The sequence below is a fragment of the Syngnathoides biaculeatus genome, chromosome 17, assembly GCF_019802595.1.
Source record: "Syngnathoides biaculeatus isolate LvHL_M chromosome 17, ASM1980259v1, whole genome shotgun sequence".
NCBI classification, from domain to species: Eukaryota; Metazoa; Chordata; class Actinopteri; order Syngnathiformes; family Syngnathidae; genus Syngnathoides; species Syngnathoides biaculeatus.
In genome coordinates this window covers 13,828,364-13,852,518 of record NC_084656.1, presented here as the reverse complement: position 1 = coordinate 13,852,518, position 24,155 = coordinate 13,828,364, and the positions used below count along the sequence as shown (strand labels likewise).

The 24,155-nt window shown below is 39.4% G+C and overlaps 1 protein-coding gene across 2 annotated transcripts in view; it reads left to right on the top strand.

The window, feature by feature from the left end:
- Positions 1-24,155, top strand: part of LOC133490857 (retinoic acid receptor RXR-alpha-A) — a 97,928-nt gene that overhangs the window by 35,832 nt on the left and 37,941 nt on the right. For both annotated transcript variants that reach the window (XM_061801429.1, XM_061801430.1), the window contains exon 3: positions 20,684-20,922. In XM_061801429.1, the coding sequence (XP_061657413.1) occupies positions 20,684-20,922 (239 nt within the window). The remainder of the gene's footprint in view (positions 1-20,683; positions 20,923-24,155) is intronic.

Below are 24,155 nucleotides of genomic sequence, written 5' to 3'. Positions count from 1 at the left end.
TATAGCAGCAGAATACAGGTACAGATTACATAATAGACACTTATGTACTGTACATTTTTTTTACAAGAACATAGAACATTTATACTCCTTTGTACTGTACAAAAAGCAGTATAACTTCGTATTGTACATTTTTGTTTAATGTACATTAGTTGACTACATGACTAAGTGTATCTATGTAATTATGTGTCACGGGTGGGGTTATTGATGATTTAGGGGGGGGAAAGGAGGAGAAAATGGACTTATACAACAAATCCCAGAGACTGAGGAGATACTGTGTTTCTGAGTTCCGATATTTCATTTCCCCATCAATTAAAATGGATTACTGTAATTGAATTCTTGAACTACCCCCCCCCCCCAAAAAAAAAAAAAAGAAAAAAAAAGTATTCTAATTTCACCCCTATTGGACATCATGCTTTTTAACAGGTTGGCCAAGACTTGGAACACAGTACATCAGCTTTTCACGTGTGGGTCTGTTTAGCAGCATAAACGTTGCCCATATGATGAAAAGGAGGTATTTGGAGTGGGAGTTAGCGAGTGGTGATTGTTCATCCAACCAGCAAAAAGTTGGCAGAAAAGTCAACAATAGGCTTAGTTACATTATCCCTTGCAGGAGTTGCGTCACTATTCGTAATGCCCGCTTGCTGTTGTAATGGAAGCTACAGTATACGGCACTGGATTTAGATTCAGTTTGCCACATGTGTTCACCAATCTCAATAAAATCCAGTTAATGAGTTTAATATTGATTGAAGTGTGCATGCTCTTTCTTGGAGCAACAAATAGGCCAGACAGCACACGTGACAGCCAGCAAACTTAATCATAAATAAATACATAAAATAGAGCGGCACAGTGGGCGACTAGTCACATTGTTTGCCTCACAGTTCTGAGGACCGGGGTTCAAATCCCGACCCTGCCTGTGTGGAGCTTGCATGTTCTCTCCGCAACCAGTTCAGGGTGTACTCCTCCTCTTGCCCGATGATAGCTTGGACAGTCTCCAGCAGTCCCGCGATGCTTATGAGGATAAGCGGCTCATAAAATTGATGGATGGATAAATACACTGGGAAGATGACAAAATGCACACAGTTCTACACCATTTGATCGTGTGAATGTCAGTCAAGCAGTGCCCAAAAGAAATCTCATGTTTCCAGAAAATATACAATGCATCATGTATTCAGGGTGTGAATTTCTGCAAAAACACTGATATAATTTGAAAGCATAGACATAATAATATGATAATAAATGATGCTAAACAAATGTGGAAAACCAATCCCTTACATAGATGGGAACATTTTAGGCTCCGCACAGGAGAATGGGGGGAGACCTCCTCTAATTGGAATATTTATGGAATATATCCTTGAAAGCGGCACTAAATTTAGAGTTGTGGCTTCAGGCCGGATGTAACATCTCTTTTAATCATTAATAGAGGCCTTAGTTAAAACTGATACTTTTTTTAAAAAAATTCTCCTTTCATTCTGTACATCAGACAGTACGTATATTTGAAAAACTGCAAGCATTAGGAGTGATTTTTAACTCATTTTGAGTGTTTTAATTCTGACCAGTCTTATTGATCAAATCATGCAACGATTTACACAAATGTCATTTACATAATTCTTTTTCCTTCTCCACAAATAGAATCATTTTCCAACCAAAGTCACATCAGGCCCGAGTGTGAATGTTTTTAAATCCACGTTAAAAAAATTTCTCATGCTTTATAGAGTATTTTCCTTTTTAAATTATATTTCTTGCACTGTACGCTGTTTAAGTTGTACAGTCCTTTTTTAATATGTTTTTCTCTATTTTACCTGTTTATTTATGTTTTTGTTTTGAAATGCTTTCAGTCATGTAAAGCACATGTGTGAAATGAGCTGTGTAAATAAATTTGCTTTGCTTTGCCTTTCTTCTTTTGCACAGCATTCGTCTCAGTTAAGGGTGGAGCTGTGTAGGTTTTTCATATATTTCAGATAATCTCAGATTCAACAGGTAGGATAACATTTTCATTAAATTTTTGTTGCCATTTCCATTTGTCGAACTGAAATTGCATGTGTTTCACAACAGAAGCACATCAATATTCTGTGTACCGTGCGGGACAATGCGACATTATTTCCATTTTCCATAGCACAGGTCCCTTTGCGCTACACACCAGGAACTCAAAGGCCTTCCTGTTTGTTTGCTGACAGGAAAGAGGAGGAGATACATGCCTAACAATGTGATGGGCAATCAAACTCACTTACATACAAGCTGCCACTGATAAATAACAAGGAACCTTTTCACCAAATGATTTGACTCATAACGCAACCATAATGTTTTTCCAACTCCCGATGTCATTTCTGTGACACCTGCTTAATGTGACAGACTGTTTCCTTCCCTCATTACACTGAATTGCTGAGCAATTTCTTAGTCAAACGCACTGGTCGCTAATGATCTGTCAAAGTATCAACCATCACACGTGCTTCACATCTCTTGCTGCCTTTTGTCTCGCGCAAAGTCAGCGTGTGTCTCTGAATTGGTTCTCGCTGTTATTTTGGCTGATAGACTTGTACCGTGCTTGATTTCGGCAAATGTTTTTAGTTTTATTTAGGCAAAAGTCTTAAGTTATCTTGATATTTTCAATCCAGCCGATGAATTTCTCATTTAGATTTTTTTTCCATCAAACTCTCGGGCCAATAAAGCCAATGAATATGGTCGTGGTGATTGATCTTTCAGCCAGTCTTGTTTACACAGCATACCCCTGCCATTGCCCAATGGAGACAGCGACCTTTCGCACACGGGGCAGCAGACCTTTTTTTTTTTTTTTTACCTCACATCAGCGTGCAGCTGACGACTCAATTGGAGCCAATCATGTGGGAAATTTTGTTGACGGTAGCAGAGAAAAACACTCAAGTCTGTGTGAGTGGCAATGATGAGAGAAAACGTGATGTTTTCCTCTGATGTTCGTGTCCATATAGTTTCATCGCCCCTGGCGAAGGGCTTATTTATTGAGGGGTCCGTGTGCGGAGGACAGAGGCAGCCTTGTGCAGCCACCATCTCATGAATCAACTGCTCCAGTGATCTTGTGACCTGCTGCTCCCGACAGTCAATGGTGGAGTTCAAAGGTTGCCCATGAAGCTTCTCCCAAATATGTTGTCCTGCAGCAAAGAGTATATAGCAGGGATGAGAATTTTCCACGGATTCACGGCATTCTGAGTTTTTTCAGCTGAAAATGTCATTGTTGTGAAACGTATAGATTCGTTGAGAAAGTTTGGGGGTGGAGGGTACGGATTTACGCGCGGCGAGGCTGTGATCAAGACCGGCCGCCGGCATCTATCGGCAACGCTCGTCATGAAATTAGTCACAGCTGTGATAGCGGAAAACGACATTGCTACCTGTTTACGGCATTGCTATCTGTTTGCATTAAATTTGGTGTTTATAATAACAACAACATACCGATTTCCGGCAGCATTTTGGCGGTACTTCATCTGTATTCTCACTCTGTTAACATTTCTTAGAGAAGCATTCTGTTTACTATGGCATAGTTATAACTTATAGACAAACGTACGCATATGTTATCGAGCGGTCTACACATTTTCCAGTATGGCGAAAGTTTTGGAGCTAAAAGATGAAGATCGTGCCAGGAAAATTGATAAAAACCATGTGGTAAAAAACTGTTTCAGATGGGCCTTACTTGAAAAAAATTTAACCGTGCAGATAGGATCCAAAACTGGATCAACATGTCTAATCGAACACATACAAAAAGTGGACGTTCCCGGCAAAGTGCTGTGCACTTATCCAGGAGCATATCCAAACTAGGAAACACAAATGTAAGTTGGATGTAAATTTCTCAAATATTATATAATTGAAGAATTAATACGATTAGGCCTATCTATAGCGCTGGCCCTGTAGATCAAGCATTTTATTGCTCACTTTTATATTTCATGATCTCGCTCTCTTTCTCATATATATAAACAAATTCTGTACTTATTTCTGAAGTTTGGTGTGTTCATTATTCATTATTTTGATTGTTTGTACTCATATTTTAAGTTTTCAAAATATTATGATTGCCCTGTATTTACACTGTTAGAAGTAACCAGAGGTCAGCATTTAACAGTGTATTTTATAAAATATTTTCGTGCTCAAAGGAGGGGTGCACCTTGCCTTTGAAAACACCCAACTCCCCCCCCAAGGCAGATATTTTCCGTGTTTTTCCAAATTGGTCATTCTCATCCCTGAGTATAGGTGTAAACTGGCCTTCTATTTGTGGAATCATATGAATTGTGGTTTATGTATACAGTGAGGCCACCCAACTGTCCCAATCCGAAGTACAACAGTTTATTGATCTAACCTTTGCACTATACAGTACACTATGTTCTGTTTTGGTTCACTCAAAGTTACATTTCATTAAACTCCAGGTATTTTGTTGTAACCGTAACTGAGAATGATTCCACCAATCGCTGTCCGAGCTTTTATTGTGGTAGATTTGCTCAGTGATTGATAACTGCAGTCACAGCGTAGGCAGCTGATTTTCTTGACCACGCGATTCTCGTTGATTCCCTCTTTCGATTATCTCCAGTCACTGCAGATGACAACCAATTGACTGGGTGACCCCTGCCAGCCTATGCTATTCATCACTGGAATAAATTATGCCCCCCTTATTACGCCCTTTGCGCGTGACTTTCAAAGAACACAATGATGACTTTGGATTTAATTTGTTGCTACAACGTTGAGCAACTTGAACACAAAAAAAGAAAAACTGACCTCTTTCCCATGGGCTGTCCATCAGGACGTGTTTTTTCTAATTCATTAATTTTCTCTCCCTCTCGTCTATTTTTCTCATTGCACTATCCCTCAGAGATGGAGGGAAGGAAAGAAGAGAGTGGACCAAAAAAAAAAAAAGCCAAGATATTCCACAGGGGATTGTGGGAACCCACTGATAAAGGCTTGCATCTTAATCCATCCTTAGGCCTCTCTTACTGTGTACTATGAGCTTTTATGTGATCATTAAGGGCGTTTGTGTGTGTGCACGCTCACGAAAATCACACTTAAGGTAAAAGTGTCGTAGTGGTTCAGCCCTTTGAATTATTCAATTTCAAGGCTCAGAACGATTTGTAAATAACGTAAAAAAATATCACACACCTCTTCAGTCAACCAACAAGGCAATGTTGCTTAACATTCAACTAATTATGACTTTTCTTTAATGGCTCATAAGTGTATTAAAAGCACTAATTAATGTGAAACAGTTCTCCCTCTAATGCAGTAATCTAGGTAGGACTTTCACTCCAGGCTTATGCCTTCAGATCGTTCGCTCCTCCTCTGAATTTAGTGGAATTCGGCTGATGTGCGCCAGGGGGAGGATTGGAGGGAGACTCTCATCTTGTTTCAGTGCTTTATGAGTCTGACGTGTATGTCGGTAATTGCGGTTATAGGTGATTAAACTCACAATGCCCTTCAGGAACCATAGGCAGCTATCAGTCAGCGTCAAGTCGAAGCGCAACAGAAGCTCTCCAACCGCGGAGAAATTCATCCCAGCGCCAGTCTCAGAGGGCAGATGCTTCATGTCACACTGGGCAATATTCCGCTATCGCTAAATATTTTCAGTTTCCTGTGAATATATACAAATGGAGGCCATATTCAAAATATAACACGATAAATAAAATATCACCTTCTTATGACTCAATTGACAGGTTGGATACATTGTGACCAGTCCATGGTGTGCTCTCTCTGGATCACGCCTAAACGTATGACCCGAGAGACGAGCACTTTTGATAATTAATGGATGCACGTGAATGATTTTGTATAGAATTGTTGAAATTGTAAATTAAAAATGACGGTCACTTTAAGTGAAAAGTTGCTTAGTTCTTTCAATCATTTTACAATTAATTTCCAGTATTTGAATATGCAATGATATGTAACAATATGTACAGTATTTGTGGGTATGCAAAGAAGTTGAAACTAGTTTAAAGTAGACCAATTGAAAAAATGAAATAACTATTTCCTGAAAATGCAAATATTGAAATAAGAGTCCCAAAATGTACATCCATCCATTATCCGAGCCGCTTATCCTCACAAGGGTCACGGTAGAGCTGAGGCCTATCCCAGCAAGCTTTAGGCGAAAGGCAGACTACACCCTGAAAATGGTCGCCAGTCAGTCGCAGGGCAAATATCGACACCATCACTGAGCGGGAATCGATCCCACAGTGCCTCCACCAAAGTCAGGCGTGTGTACCACTTCACCCAAGGTGTACATTTAAACTGAAAACTACAGTTCTACCCTATGGGTTCAAACATCGAACAAACTACATGTTGAGGTTTATTAAGTGCCCAAATACATAAAATGCAGAAGCATAATAGTGATAGAGGAATCAGAGCTCTGTAGTTGTGTTTGTGTTAATTCTGTAATACTTATACAAGAAAGTTTGTCAGTGTTGCGACTATCTTATATACCGGTAGTCTTCATTCACATAACACGTACTCTATGTACATTGATGAAGGCTTGTGAAAGAAATGACAAACTGTAGAAAAAGATTAATAAGGGGTATCCTTGTGCATAATTCATTCATTCATCTTACGTTCCGTATCCTCACTGGGGTCACGGGCATGCTGGAGCCCATCGTTTCATTAAACTGAAAGTGCTCTAATCTGCATGTTTGGCCAGCAGTAGCTGTTGTAGTTCAGCGGTATGGCACGTTAACATCTGTACATCAGTATCTATCTGTATCTTATTAACTGTTGTTTTCTATTCCTGGTTCTGTTTCAGTCTTTTTCTATACTTAATGATAGACAAGTTGTGTTTATTATCGAAGTATAATTGTACGTATGTGTGTTGGTGTGTGGGTGGATTGCGGTGGGTACTGCAATGTAGAATCATTTGATCATTCGTTGGTATTTGTATGTTTATGCATTCATGCCTATGCATGGTGGGCTCTCATGCATACATTTGCGGGACGTGTTTGCATGTGTATACATGTATGAGTTCTATTTATGTCAGGCAAAAAAGGAGGCCTTTGGGTCCGTTGCTTCCTGGTCTAATTGGCGTGTTAATCATGTTTCTGTGGGTGGGATATCAGTGTATGTTTGTAAAAAAAAAAATCCGTGACTTATCTCCAGAGGCAATGTTTGACCGTGGGAGTTCCGCTCCTCTCAGGCCTGCATTGACACTCCTGTAAAGAATTGTACTCAATTGAGAAGACACAGACAGGCAAGCATTTGGATTTCAGGCCATTTACAAGAATTCTAGCTCCAAATATAATGTTTGTCTTTCTGTAGTATTGAGGAACTGCATTTTTCTGGATTGAGATCCGTCAATGACATATCCAGGTGTTGTTCAGATAATTCTCTCTCACGTCAACAAGACCTGTTAAACATAAAGAAGGATGAAAAGACGAAGTAGAGTAAAACTTCAATGTCCTTGAGACACAGGGAGCCTCAGGGATCACAAGGGCTGGGGGTTAAGTCAGAACACGGAAATCAATAAATTTTCAATAAAAAATGAGAAAAGAACTTAGAGTGATGCAAATTATTCTTTAATTCGTCGCAATGTAATATAAAGCCCCATTTAGTTTTCAGCACCTCTCGTAGTTAATAATAATAACAATAACATACATAAGTCGTGGATCAGCTGGTAAAGCGTTGGCCTCACAGTTCTGAGGTCGCGGGTTCAATCCCCCTGTGTGGAGTTTGCATATTCTCTCTGCCTGCGTGGGTTTTCTCTGGGCACTCCGGTTTCCTCCCTCATCCCAAAAAAATGCAACATTAATTGGACACTCTAAGGTGGAATTGTGAGTGCAGGTGTTTGTCTCCGTGTGCCCTGCGATTGGCTGGCAACCAGTTCAGGGTGTACCCTGCCTCTTGCCCGTTGACAGTTGGGATGAAAGGCTCCAGCTCTCCCCGCGACCCTCGTGAGGACAAGCGGCTAAGAAAATGGATGGATGGATAACATACATAACGATAATCATTATTTATTTATTTATTCATTTTTGTATTTATAATGGGCTTGCATTGTACACTACTCACATGAGCATCGTTGCTATTCATCCATAAATCGCAACAGCGGTTAGACTTTCATTTCAGCTGTCTTTCATTTGCTGTTGCATTTGACAAAAAGAACACAGTGGAAAAATCCAAGTAGATGTTCCCTTTGAAAAGCTTACTGGACAGCATATATTTGTTGGACAGCTGCCAGTAAAAATGCAACAGAAGGGAAGTTAGCAGACTTGCCGTCTTCTGTGGACTGCTGTTAAGATTGACCCCGTCAGGTTGGACGGTGAGGTGGTGTGTTCTTCGCCATGCCCCTCAAGCTTCCGCACTACTTTCTGCTTTTTTCACTTTGAGCCAAACATGAAGCTTACACTCATTGCTGAAGTGTCTTCCTTCCAAAGTCAATGGTAAACTCGTGTGAACCAATGAACAACACTTGTCTTTCAAGCAGGACTGTTTGTGCCAGTCATAACACCCTCTTTACTTGGTTGCTGTTATTTAGCCAATCCCAACACATAATTTGCTAACTTCCAGCCGATGGGAGGAGGCAAAGTTAAAAAAAAAAAAAACTAAATATAAATGGGTTTTTTTTTTTTAAATATGGATTTTTATCGTTGGTACATGGACTTTCCAGAAAATGACTTTCCCAGCACAACTGTCAAAGCAAATGCAAGTTGCCTCATCGGAAAAATGTTCTTCACGCTTTGACAGCACTGAGGGATCTTTGTTCAACATTCAAGGGCTGGAAAACTTTATGGTTTTGTTGCCTTGTAATACAATGTGACAGCTTTTTCACGTTTGAATTGTAAAAAGGATTGCATTTGTGTATAGTTTTTCTTATATATTCTGGGTATTTTGTTTATGGATTTTTTTTCTTGTTACAAAATATAATCAGACAACAAATATATGCAGCGTAAAGATTGCCTTACTGTCAGCTTTTGAATGTAAACACATCTTGTGCAAATGTGACTATTTTTTGGGGTGGGTCACAGTGTATTCTGGGACAATGTCTGACCTTCAATTTTCTAACATTTCAAAATAGCCAAAAATGGCTATATAAAATAATGGAAAGTGCATTCAACCATTCCAGGGTAAAACGGTTATTAGAAAACTTTCACGAGTTTTATGGCAACATTTCAAGTAACATTTTCACATTATCAACTGCCATATCATTAAAAAATATATACTGTACTGCATGATAAAATGCACAAGTAATAAATCGTGGACTCAACCTTAAAATACATGACGTCAGGGGCATTTGACTTTCGCGGTTCTGTATAGTGAGAGTGAGTTCAGTCTGAGCTACAGTACAACAAAGTCAAACCATGTATTGAGTATTTTTGCTAAATCATGACTCGTCATAAAGCTATTAAAAACAATTTGTTAGTTGCTGATCTGACAGTACGCTTAGGTCATGATGATATTAATTCACATGTGAATGTTGTATTAGTCACGGTACTCATTTTCACCTCTGGGTTTTTAGTTTGGCGAGACTATAATGTCGTCATGAGTGAAAACACTCGGGCCACGCTGTGCCTGTCGTGTTTTGGGAGGAGATGTTTTACAGACATCTCCAGTAAACTTGGGAATCATGAGCACGCATAAGTTGGACCAGCAGACAGTTCTGCTAATAATCTCAAATAAATTCCTTGAGATGGATCGAAGTGCTGTATGTGGTTTTTGTATTTTACAAATGCCATCTAAACATAAGCAAGGCATTTTAGTCACGTCCGCCACAGAACTAATTGTTCTGTAATGAAAAAGAACGTAAACAAAAACAAGAACAGAGTAGGATGGAGGGGGATGAACATAGACATAGCAAGGCCAGGTAGCTGACGTCAAGCTGGCAATACTCTCACTTGAACATGAAAGGCTCGTGCTTCGAACTGGGATTATTCCCGCCTCCTGGGATTTCCTCTGATGAACAGCGAATGCAACTGGAGAGAAGTGGAAATAAATGGAGAGAGAAGTTGGAGCAAATGAGAATGAAAGAAAGGGGGAAAATGAAATGTGGGAGCATAAGCACCAGAGAGAGATGAAAGAGACTCAGCTTCGAGTCTGTTCTCATCTTCATGGACGGCAGGTCCGAGTAGAGGCCTTCTCATGCTTACAATTCTCTGTTGAGCACCCTTATGCTTGACTATTTTTTTAATGTCTTAATTTATTTTCTAAAGATGCCTCAACCCCCCTGAAGAACTACTTAGCAACTTCATTTATGCACTAGAGACCAGTGTCTTTGTTTGATCTCGCACCTGATAAAAATCAAACACTTCATAGATAAATGCAGTGAGACAACTGTCCATAAAGCCCTATAAGAACTAAATTGGAAGAAAATATGGACTGAATTCTCCTTGTCTCAGAAGATGTACTTCAAGATTTTGGAATGTATGTTTTGGAAATGTTTTCTAATCATCTGGGAGAACATTTCAGAGGCTAACCCCTGATGTTTGTGTGAAGTACCTGTCTTGCACTTTTCCTTGTTGTTACCTTGTAGCTCTTCCTAAAAAATATATATTTGTTTGGGTTAGGATTTTGAAATATGTTGATAATATTAATATTTGCAAAGAGTTTCTGATGTAGCGTATTTGCATCCTTTTTTTGGTCTCTTTCTAGTGCACACAACTAGTTGGTTTAAGTGGCTGCAAACAACATTTCCGTCTTGGTAATTGGATTAGATGAATGTGTTTTAAGATAGCTACAGTAGTGTTTTTCGTTTTGTTTTGAAACTATGTTCGGATGAAGAATTTACCACAATCAATCAAAACAACTTATCAGTTAATGGACTCGCCACAGGAGCTTTTTTTTTTTTTTTTTTTTTTTAAATATAATTGACTTGAGTAAACACAACTAAAGCAGACTATTTCGTGCATTTAGTGCCCAGCGGAATCTGAAACTCATTCTTTCGTTGAACATGGTTGCATATACTGTCAAACTGAGTAGGCGCCTTATTTGTTTATGATGAGCCAATAGTTAAGATATTTGGCGTGTACTGTACTGTACTGAACAGAGTGTCTTTAGTGGAATCAGGGGAGAAATGTTTGCTTGCTATGAGTCAATACACTGATCCAAAGTACACTCATTACACAGAACATACTCATGCTCACACATAGATATGTGCAACCCCCCCCCCCCCCCCTTCCTGAACGAGGCGTGTATGTATCCCCGGCCCATGAGGCCTCTTCCTGCAGCACGTACACATCGTTCCCACTGCTACCAAACCCCCACATTAACCCCCACTCCAATCAGCCCCCAAGGGTTTCAAAATGTTTGTGAGACTGCTTTTTCTTGGTACATGGATTGATTCCACTTGCGTTGAAATGTGCCTTATACACTGGCCATTCTTATTCTCTTGATTTAAGCACCCATTTCTTATTTTGCCCATTTTCCTCTTCACTTTGGTGAAGTCTTTTTTTGCCAATACGAAGGGAGAAAAGGGCATGGTACAATTGAAAAAGGAATGGAACAATTCAAGTGCTGGAAGTCAAGGAACAAAATAAAGATTAAAACAAAGTTAAAGACTGTGTGTAGAAAGAGGATAACAAGTTTATAATCTGTCATTCATCCATCTTTCCATCCATGCGTCGATACTTCTGCTTTTCCAAGGTGAAACCCAGCTAATTTATTCAGCCCTCCTGGGAAGGGGTGTTCTCAAAGTGTTCCTAATCCAACCAGGACACATAGTGTTTCTCTCGTATCCCGTGTCGTCTCTGATAGTTTAAATGAATTCAATACAAAGAACAAACCCTTGATCACTTAACTCAATTCATCTCAAAGCAACAATGCAAGCTGGTTCTTCGTTCTGGTTCTAAATAGCCATCTAATAATATTCACGATACCACGGTGTATAGTATAACAGGGAGTCCAAAGCAAACATGGTGAAGCAGCATTTTTGTTTTACGGTGCTTACAAATGGAATAACTTGCCAACAGAAGTGGTGTCAACCCCAAGTGTGAGTGTTTTTAAATCCAGATTAAAAAGTCTTCTTTTTTCCTCATGTTTTTTAGAACATATCCACTTTTAAATATTTTGATTCACTGTACTCTTTTAATTGTATTTTTAGTGACCTTGTGTATGAAATGCGCTCTCAAAATAAATTTGCTTTGCTTGATAAGGCTGAAAATATCAACTCAAATTTAGATGAGAATCCATGGCACAAATTTCTTTCTGGTAACATGCCACCTGCAACAGACCAATTTATTTATTTATTTATTTTTTTTTATTGACAATTCTAAGCTCAACCCAAATGAATATGCACACAATGCAAAATTCAGGTCAAAGAAGGTGCATAGATACTTTGACTGGTACTTTTTGTTTACCCATGTGTTGTAGACTGTATATATTTATGTATTTATCCTTTTCCCTTTTTCCATTCAGCGTGATGCAAAATTGTAACCTAGTTGTAACTTGACGCTTGCAATGAGGCAATTCATCATTCTACATTTAACTTTATCAAATCAAACTGTCAAATATCTGATAGCAAAGCTAACAAAAATGTGAAAGTAAGATCAGATTTCGTACCACCGCTACTGTTGCAGTCATGTTATCTCCCTGTCCTTAGCCTATGTATATACTTGACCGAAAGCTTTCTAGTGTATTTTGGCAGTGAGAGGGCTAGATAAGGGGCCTGGGTGGTGATTTTCATCTCAACAAGGAAGCTTGATGAATCATAGCTTCCTGACTGCGTCGCACTACAGCGGCGATTCGGATTCATACAAAAGTGCCATTCATGACTACAATTTATCTTTAAATTAGAGCGGAATCCCACTTGCATTTATTTATTTATTTTTTTGACTCAATCATTTTTAGGGAAATTAGAGTTCTGTTGGTAGTTGCACAGAGTCAAGTTGAAATAAAACGAGTCCTCAAAAAGAGCAGAAGGACATCTGTTGCAAATGTAATCTCCTGATGTCTGCTCCACAGGCTGCAGAGACAATTATTACTCTCTGCCTTCTCTATGATTAAAATAGTATTGTCAATTTAATGTTCCTGTTATAAGCTGCTGACCAAAAGGACAGTCACTATGTTTCATTCAGTGATCTGGCTGTGTTTCATTTATGTATTACATCTTTTTCTCAGTAGTGTCTGTGCTTCTACTTTCTTCAGGTACTGTTTCACCATGGGCTTTTCTTCTTAAACCCAGGTGCAGTATAATAGATGTACTAGTTCTTTTCAGTGACACATATGTGCAGTACAAATTAGACACAGTAGGTGATCTGGTATAGACGACTCCACTGCTCTAAGGCCATTTTGGGCTGAGGTTCCAAATTTTCTCGAATTCAACCTTACCTTCTGTTCTGAAAGTCTTCTTAAAATAGCTTCAGATTTAATGTTTAATATTGTTGCATAACCACTTGAAAAAATGAGTTCAGTCGTACAATGGAAAATACTTTGGATGGATTTGAATGCTTTGCACAATGAAGAAAGGCATTTTTTTTGGGGGGGGGGGTTTAAAGTGGGCCTACTTCAGAGTTTTGATAGAAATACTTTTGTTATGGAGGCTTGTATAGGTATTTTCAGGCTGCGATTGTCAGTAGCATTTGTTCAAACTTGTCTTTCGCAGCTCTCCTCACATCGCTCTGAGCTCTCAGCCAGCGACAGCGTAGCACTTCAGAGCTGAAGAGAACAATTAGGCCATATCAGCGGATTGAAGTGTTGGCAGTTGTAGAACTGTTTGCAATAGCTCCAGTAATCTGTGGCTGTAGTTGGCGACCGGCCACGGCGGGCCGCACAGCCTCCTCAGACACTGAAAAGTCACTGAGGGCATGGGTATGCCTAAAGAGCCTGTGCTTTTATCCACATCATATTTGGACAATGTATGAAAATTGGAGGGGAATAAAGTCAGCTGGGAAAATACTAACAAGGAGGGCAAGGGAAAGATTTAAGTCTTTAATGAGGGCAGAATTGGGTTATATCAACACCATGTATCAAACGATTGTAGCCCACCTACTGCCAAATTACGGCAGTGGGATGTTTGCTGCTTTGCTGCCATTTAGTCTACATTAAGGCCCGTTTCTTTTGCTCGCACATTTTAGTCTGCAAGATGGATCACAGATTTCAGGAGATACGGCTGTTGAAGGAAACTGAAAGAGGGAGTGAATACTTTTGATTTGAGCTGTCAAGATGTAGTTTTAGCAAGTCTGTGTGATCAAAACTTGTCTTAACAGGCACCTTAACCAAGCTTCTCAATGTACTGTGAATGTAGGATTTTTCCATAATGTGTGTCTTAATATATCGTATTATTCACCCTTTGTTTCCCCCTTTGCCTCTTTTAGTTTGAATCATCCATTATGCATCTTTTTTTCAACATATGCCTGTCTTTCAATTTTATGGTAAGGACCTACTATAAATTGTTAGAATAACTCATCGCAGCCTCACAAGTAGTTTGATGTTATGAACGATTTGCCAGTATTTTCCCACATAATTGACACATTCTATTATTACCACCCACCCACAACATATTTCTTTTTCTAAAGAGCCAGTGAGTCAGTGGACTTTGTGAACCTTTTACCATTTCATGATCCCACACTTGAAAAGATGAAAAATGTTTCGTTTTATTTTTAATGTTGACGATTCTGAAACAACTATCTTTAACAAATATTTATTTTTGATTGATTGATATAATAGTACTCCTGCAAAACATCGAGTATTCCATATCAACGCACTGTTTGGTCGTCATCTACCAATTGTAACCCATCTACTAAATCAATGTTCTCACCTGGACGACAGACTTCAATCCATAAAGTATACACGTTACTCTTTAATATTGTTTTTGTTTCCCAATTTAAAGACTGTTTTGTTTCCACTTATCAATACCATACTAACCCGAACCTAACCCTGTCATAGAGAGTAGCGCAATACATTTTTTTCTGTCAACAGTTTAGTAGAAAATAAGTGCCTCCAATCAAAGAGATATGATAAGAACCATAACAGTTATGACAGATTTAATAATCAAAATCTAACTATGTTGCGTTTCACTTCAAGTCTTTGGCAGGTTACCACGCTTCATACTAGTATGATGTCACGCAAGCAAAATACCTGCCACAGTGATCACATTTACACATTTCTGTCAAAGTCATATCAGAGTTTACCATTTTGAACTAGATGGGTTAAAAAAAAATATTGACAGAAAAGGTAGCATGACATTGACTCAACAACAACAAAAAAAGAAAAACTGAGCTCCATGGAACATTGAATGAAATATTAGCTGCTTGTTGTCATGGTGATATTAATATCAGCAGTAAAGACTCCAAAATTAAGTTGTTATACTGACTACTGTTTTATTTTGGGCTCTGCGTTTTACGCAACTGTCTCCCTTGCCTGGGATTTTTGTCAAATTTCTCTCCCCTCTCCTTTCTACTTACTCTGAAGACTCCTGCAGAAATGCTAATGACGAGCGTCTCATCCTGACTCTGCTGTGGAGTTCTGCGAATTTCAGAACTGACTCAGCTGCCTCTCCTAAAAGTCCCTGTGAAAAATGGGAAAATATACTTGGCATCTCAAATCAAGAGGAAAAAAAAACAAATAAACTCTTTTTGACCAGTCTCCTCTCACAGGAAGCGCAGTTTGCTCATATACACAATTGTAGGCATAAGTGACTCACAGCTGTTATTTACCCAGTAGTCAACTCATGAATCGTATTTTTATTTTTACATACTGGTTGCCTCCCAGTAGCATTGTCCGATTCACATCCAAATGGGAAAATAATTACTTCGGAGGAAGCCATGATTAAAATTGCCTAGTCAAACGCCAAAGGATATTTCTGCTGATGTGTCAACATGTAAAGGAATAAAACGGCACCTTAACAAAATGGTGGTGTGATGTAAATTGCAGATAAATCTAACAGAGTAGTCATCAGGTCCAAGTCTATAAAAATCTACATTAGCAATGTAACAAATGTTGCGACGTCATTCGGGTGTCACCTTTTTGTGCTATTTATCCCATCCCGACACGTTGTCATTCAGCAAAGTAAAAAGAAAGTGGGTGTTTGTTTGCATGAAGTAGCATTTTTCCACTTGGTTTATTTTGAATAAATCATCTAAATTGGACTGAACTTTAGCGAGACAAATATTCCTTAATCCAGCATTATTGGCAATAAGGAAGGGCAAAAATGATTCATCACTTAGTTGAGGATTCTGTCAATGTCATAGATATATGAAGATGTGCATACATATCTACATGATAAATTGAAGATAGGTCAATGAATTATGTTTTCCTTCACATATATATATATATCCATCCATCCATCCATTTTCTTAGCCGCTTATCCTCACACGGGGGAGAGCTGGAGCCTATCCCAGCTGTCAACGGGCAGGGGGCGAGGTACACCTCAGACTGATTACCAGCCAACCGCAGGGCACACATCGAGACAAACAACCACACTCACAATCACATCTAGGGTCAATTTAGAGTGTCCAATTAATGTTGCATGGTTTTGGGATGTGGGAGGAAACCGGAGTGCTCGGAGAAAACCCACGCAGGCACGGGGAGAACATGCAAACTCCACACAGCCGGGTCAAGGATTGAACCTGGAACCTCAGAATTGTGAGGCCAACGCATTCCAGCTGAGCCACTGTGCAGCCTATATTTATATATATTCATATAGAAATAATATTCAGGATGCACTAACACTCAGTGACAAACTTTCCCAAGTAACAAACCTTCCCAAAGTTTCTGTTGCCATCTTTTCACTTATCTGCTAAAGCAAAACCAAAAAACATTCCAAAAACATCTCCTTGGCTGTTGAACAAATGAGGAGAGCTTTTCAGGAGAGAATTTTCATTACCCATCCGCTGTAAGAGCTCACCTGTCACACAAAACGGAACTGTGTAATGTGTTATCATCTAACAACATATGCTGTAATTTTGTGGGCTGCTTTTATCCTTGCAGCAAGCCATATCTCACAATCATCCATTCATATAGAACATCCAAGACTGCAACAGCAGAGCTCAAATTGGCAAATTTCCTCTGTGCATTCACACCGAACAACAGAGGATAAGAGCGATGGAAAGAGGAAGTATTTGTTTAGGAATAAGAGATGCTTGTATGGAGAATGGAGGCGGTAAACAGGGAAATCTGCTATTGGCTGCCAAAGAGATGGGTCCTAATTTGTTTATTTGTAACTGTCAGTACTTACATCAGTTGACAGGCCCAGGCTGCATTTGAGAACAAAGATGCAGTTTTGTCCCACATTTAAATAAGTTTGTGTTTCTGCATGTTGGCATGCAGGGAACCCGAATGACTGCCAGTCTTCTCTTGGATGCTGCAACAACTTTCAAAAAGTTCATTTTAGGATAGTTTTGTATCCTTTCCTGTGATCTTCCATCCTCTACTGTGAGGGCAGGAAATGAAAAGAAGACTTGCCCTCTTGCTCTTATCGCATTCTGGCAAAATAATTAACATGCAAACAGAAATCCGTTTGTTTTAAGGCCTTTTGGTACTCCTGTGCTCACGCAGCCGACAATGCCCGCATTGCATCATGTGACTGACACGTGGCCCACGCAGCCCCTCTGTGTCAATTGACGTGCACGTGACAAAAAAATGCTGCGCGTCGAATGCCTCGGAGATAATTTCTCGTGATCGGTCCGTTTTTGTTACATGCTGTAATGACATACTCGCCATTCTTCTCGGTTCCACATAGCATCTATTCCGCCCCCATCTTGATCAATTTTGCAGCATAAATAAACGTATCATCTGGTAATGGAGGTCCATTTGTTCCAGCAGACACTGTTCAGCAGTCGCCGTTGTTGTTGTTTGTTCATTGTTACGGAAAGGAAAGTAAAAACTGCTATTGGAAATGGCCCAAAAATGGAGAGGAAACCCCACCCTGTGGCGTCCTAACCAAGACCAGCTATAGCGACGGCAGTGAGTTGGAGGAGAACTGCAGTACATTTTTAAAATTGCCACATGGATTGTGCTTGGGGAAAAAGGCAAATTGCACGTGTGATAGTCGCAGTGACATCGGTGCAGTCGCGGTTCATGTGAGTATACAGAAGGCTTTACTGTGAGTTATTTTGTTCCATTGCTTTGCTCGCATCACTTGAATCAAGTTAATCTGATAGATGACTATCAGAGGCGGTCATTTTTTACATACAGTAAATGTTTTCCTTTCATCCGAGAGACATAGATTAGAGGGAATACTAGAGAATGAATGGGACAGAGCAGCAACTACCTTCCAGTCTGTTATCCCCCTAGAAGTAAAAACTGGCTGGGAATCTGTCAGCTGAGTGCCTCCCCAAAGCTCCCCTCCTACCCCCTGCTGAGACCTACAATGGCAGATTGGCAACTCTAATACCACAGCTCTTTTTATCTGGCTGAATTAAAACCCAATTGGAAAGGGGTTGTGGGAATTGCTGGCTCACTGAGAACTCTTTATTTATTTGTTTATTTTTGCAGGAATTATGTGAGTGGGTGCATTTGGGGGAAAAATGTAATTGGAGGGATAGAAGCTCGAGGGGTATCAGTCAAAGGATTAAACACTGAACTAATACAGCCCGATGCAGAGCTGTTGTTAGGCTTTTATTAAGAAGGATGTATGTTTGTTTTGAAAAGGATGAGGTCTCTCTGTGTGTGTATGTGCTCACGGGAAGTGCTCATGAGGCTAGCAGGATGTGCAGGAAAATATTTGGCTGAGCTGAGTTGGCAGCGAGCTTACTGCTCTGAGAAATGCAGAACATAGTGATGCAAAGATTCACCCTCTTTTTTTTTCAATATGCCGCCGAAAGGAAGCAGACATGCTTATTTATACAAGTCGTGAAAATATTTCAGAGAAGGACATACAGGCATTGCCTCAATTCACCAAGACTATAAACTTGTTTATACTTTTAACTTTTCTGATAATGTAAGTGGACTAGTTAAAGTCAAATTAGGGTACAGTGGATTTCCGGAAAAACACACACCATCAGTTCTGGTTCGGGTTGTTGATACAGCAAAAAATCCAATTGCAGGGATAACCTATTGTTATAATAAAACCTTAATCTAATGTACAGGCAACTTTTAAGGAACATTTTAATTTTCCTAAATGGTCACACTTTCAAATATTCAAACTTGGGAATAGAAAACTGCAATGGTGATTTGCAGAAATCTTGCCTTTTATTAATTGTTGAGTTTTATCAATTGTTATACAAATGTAAAAAAAAAAAGTCAACACACAAAATACATTAATATGAATTTAAGTGACAATGCATACTGTACGACTACCATTCTCTTAACTTCCAGTGTATAATCCTATTCTTGTCATACTTTCTTAATCTCGTCTTCTCTTCTGCTTTTTTAATGTGTTTCTTCTTTTGGAATAAGTGTTGCCAAAAATGAACAAGAATGTGGTTGGATTGTTTTACTATGCCACTTTGTTCACTCCACTGTACCTTATACCACATAAATAATCCAAGACAATACAAATGATAAAGTGAGCAGAGAATGATGAGAGCAGAAGGCCAGCTAGTCGTGATTTAAAAAAAAAAATCAAAGGAACGGCAAGCGCTGAAGGATGACACTGGCGGACAGGTGTTGTTATCAGTGCACATACGACGCTGTCACCAAATTCTTTGCTGTTGGCTGTTCCATATCTTGCATGTTGACAGCTGATGGGATGATGGTTGATGGAAGATGCTCGTTCAAGGTTACAAGTAGGACTTTTCTATACGGGAGAGCGAATGAGAGAGAGGGAGAACATCTCCAGTACTCATGACCTCATCACTCTCGCTTCAATCTTGGTGCAGTTACCTTCCACGTTGGTGCAAGGTTCTTTTTTTTTTTAATCTTCCAGAGACCAACCTGCCACTCATCAACCACATATATTTTAGATATCCTAATCTCATAGTCAGTTGTTGGGGAAAAAATTCCCAGGTATCTTAACACTGCAACATGTGTTGTTCTTCTTCTTCTTCAAAAAAAAAAAAAAACTCCAAGGGTTGCCATTTTTCGTAGAACAGGGTGGTGTTCCTGGGACATACAAGCAGCCCAGTGCCCTGTCCTGAAATCGGGTCACAGGTGATGGGGCATTGTGATTTCATAAAAATATAGGAGTGATCATTAGAAAATGTAACCAGTTGTAGAGATTTATAGAAATGGGACTACAGTATTACTGTTGTTGACAGAGCTGCTACACGTTGTTCTCTCATTCCATTTGACTTGACTGTTAACTACGTTGTTAAATCATTGCTGAGAATGATTACGAGAGAACATTTATGTGATTAGTGTCTTCACATGGATGAATATCATTATCAATATTCAAATATAATTAAAGGTAATTTGAGCACATTTGTTATTTCAGAAGTGTTTATCAAACTGGCAGGACTCTGCATTAATCACAACCCAAGAAGTAGCTCTCAGTATAAAAAAAAAAATGTTGGTCACCCCTGGTGCAGAATACATTGTATTTAAAGAATTATTTCAAAATGGGGGGGGGGGGGGAGTGGTTAGCGGTTAGTGGTTTCTGCCTCAGGGTTCTGAAACTGGATATTTGAAACTAGGCTCCGGCTTTCCTAGTGGAGTTTGCATGTTATCCTCGTGCTGGTGTGGGTTTTCTTGTATTACTCTGACTCCCTCCCCCGTTCCAAAAACACATTTGATTCATTGAAAACTCGAAATGTAGGTGTGAATGTGAATGCAAATGGTTGTTTATCTATATGTGCCCTGTGAAAGTCTGTTACTCGCAAACCAAGTCAACACAAGCGGTACAGAAAATGAAGGGATGGCTATATAAAAATGCTCAAAAACATCCTTTCCTTTCGAACAGACTCATCAGGTCAAATGGGCTCTTCACCCCTGGGCTCGCCCAACTCCCATCGAGGAATGCACCCATCTTTGCTCAGTCCAACGACCATGGGGCCCTCTGGATCGCTTCACTCTCCCATCAGCACGTTGAGCTCGCCCATGAATGGTCTGGCCTCGCCTTTCTCTGTCATCAGCTCGCCCATGGGCCCCCACTCCATGACCTCGCCCGGCATGGGCTACGGTCCCAGTGTCAGCCCCCAGGTAAGGCCAGTAACAGACACTGACACTTGCTCACGTGCACAATTGTTTACCAATGTACCTGCGTCATAAAGTCATAGTTTAAGGATTTGCTTTTGCAGTCAAAATACACATGCACACGAAGGATGTTACTTCGTTTTCTAATTCATTTCATTATTTTTTAGTAACTTATTATTCTATTTTTTTCATATTGTGGCACACTAGGGACAAAAAAAGCATGACTACTACAGCTGCCCTTTTAAAAAATTGTCTTGTATTGACGTGTATCTGAAGTGGAAATTGCACATACTGACTGTGACAAATAATTCTCTTAAGTAGGCCCCATCAGACTGCTGCTCTGCTTTGACCCCATGCCACAGTTAATCAAGGCCTATTCAACTTGGATTCCATACTATTTTGGTTCTGTCACTCTACTACCATATCAGAGCCGTATTTGTCACTGTCTCCCACCATATATTGCCTCGATCCTTTCAGTCTTCTTCAAGTCTCTCTATGGTAGTCCTTTTTCCCTTCATCTTTTTGCATCATCTTTCTCCCTTATTTCTGTCATTTTTGTTCGTCAATTTGTGCTACTAGTTTCTTTGGAATTAAAACGGACACACACAGTACATACATATCCGAGGGCATACATACTCGCACAAAATTAAGACATCAAAGTCTGCACTGGCCCAATTTCCGCCTTGAGCCATATCTAAAATTGAAAGTTTCTTTTTAAATGCAGCTTCCGCCCTTTTTGTGGTTGCTAATAATTGCGCAACATGAAACTATTTCAATGGCCTATCCACACAATTGTAGGACTTATCGCTCCTTTCGAAAATAGAACCATGGACAAGAGGTTCCTCAAGGAAGGCGATTGTATTTTTTTTAATTGCTAGAAAAGCAAAGTGACACTCTGGAGTAGATTTTAATACTTAGAATAATTTTTGTTTACCTTCTGAACAGAATATCCATTTTATCTTGTTATTGGTTGATTTTTTTTTTTTTTTTTTTTTTGCTACAAAAAAAGGCTTCAATAACTAAAAGCTTGGCCATAATTCATTCATTCATTTATCTTGTTGAAGGTTGAAGGAGAGATGAAGCCTGTCCCAATTGACTTTGGCAACAGTGTCTGTAATAATAATAATATTGACAACAATAATATGTCACTATTACTGTATTATTAAATGGTGCTGGATTTCAGCATTAAATTGGAATTGGACACTTCGACGTGGGGTAAATTCAGCCAGAGAGTCATAAATTAATCTCACATGCACGTTTTTTGAATGTGGAAGGGAGTAACCGGGGAAAGCCGACAAAAACATGGAGAGGACATTTAAAAGCTACACAGGAAGGCCATGGCACTGCCTGATTTGTAATAGATTAATCGAAATTAACATCCCTTTTCTGGACCACTTGCCTTAATTAGTGTCACAGATGAGCGAGCACCTATCACAGCTGAGTTTTGACAGGTGGTAGGGTACACCCTTGACTAGTTGCCAGCCAGTGAAAGTAATTACATTTCAATTTAAAAACAATATTTGACACAATAATTGTGTCTATTAATGATAGATCTTATTGAATGACTGAATCAATCATTAGAAATCTGAATGTAAACTTCAACAACGCACTTCATTCAAAAAGGCTAATACATATACAAACAAAGAAACCGTACACTTGAACTGGATGTGGACCCATTAACTGATTGAGTGTGAGCTAGTGACACTGCCCACACTTCCTACTTGAGTAATTGAACAGTTTATATATACTTGAACGGAGGAAGCTCAGATGAGCTTTGGTGTGAGCCAAAGACAAGCGAGATCCTAGGACCTTTGTGGTAATTGACAGATTTATTGCAAAAGTGGACATCCAAACCTTTTAATCATTGTAGAAAGCTATTCATTGAATGTGTAAATATTGTTTTCTTCATTATTATATTTTCAAAATCCATGTTATGTTCGGCACACTGCTATGGGGGTCGGTGTCAGGAGTTTTTTGGACATGAACGATCGTTAGAGGAGGTAGAGATCAGTTTTGGACACACACAAGTCACATTTGGTTTTTCACCAGCCCAGTCTATATTCAGAAAAGGTACACCGCCAATGTTAAATGTGAATTGAATTTGGCTTTGGTGACACCTACAACAGCACATATGTCCCATTTTAAATCCCCTGAGACTGTCCACAAAAGTACCAAAACCGGGTCTACCCCTCCTCCTCGCAGAGTTCTTCCAAGCGTGGAGCTGGATTTGCAGTAGTCCCTAGAGTGCAGAAATAGAAAAGTCTGATTAAATGTATTTCTGTATAGGTTATTTTCTTCTGTGATTATTTCTTTAAAATTAACGTGTTAAAATCCCAGCTTGATTACTGCACAAATACTCATGCATTTATTAGCATGCATTGCACAGTCCTCTTGCTGACATAATGTGTGATGTCTAATGTTTGATGGGTTGAGCCTTTAATCTGTGAACGTTTGCATAGCTTCGACTGCAGGGGCTTTTCACAGTTGCATTTTCAGGGGTGGAGAACGTCAATTTGATGTGAAAATGTCACTCTGAGGCTTGAGATGGCGGCTCATCTCTGGTCATGCAGTGCGATCCTTCATGGGGAAAAATGTATTGCATCAGGCGATCGCTGCTATTTGATCAAAATGCCAGCTTGACGACTGTTCTGTGAGTTAACTGGAACAAAATCACAGCGACAGGTCTGCATTCTTCCACAACCACTCCATGAGAGTCCTATGCATCTGCCCACAAATGTTAACCACACACAGCTGGTTCTCTTGACAATTTTCATATGGTTGTTTAAAATATGGATATATATAGTGCAATGTTTGATTTTAAGTCCATTTGACACATGAATTCCAATGAAAACAATTTGCGATATACATTCATTTAGAGAAATTAATGCATTACAAAAACTATGTTCATTTTATCCTCATTTTAATTGGTGGAAGTTTTTTTTTTTTTTTTTTAAACATTGAAGTCCTTATGTTTTAAAGCTGTAAATGTGTAAGTTAATGAGCTTCAAACGCTCTTCGCCAAAGATGGGCAGCATTGCATGATGAAAGCAGGAGAAAGGATGACTAAGCTTCCATTCTGACTGGAATGTTGTGGTCTTTCAAAGCCCAAACCACGTCGAGAGAAAGTGTGTCCCTCATCATCAGCCAGTCCTTGCATCAATGCAGAGGAAATTCTTCTTTTTCCTCTTTTTTTTCCTCTTTGTCCCAAGATCCGAGCGCACGGATGTGCTTTGGCTCTG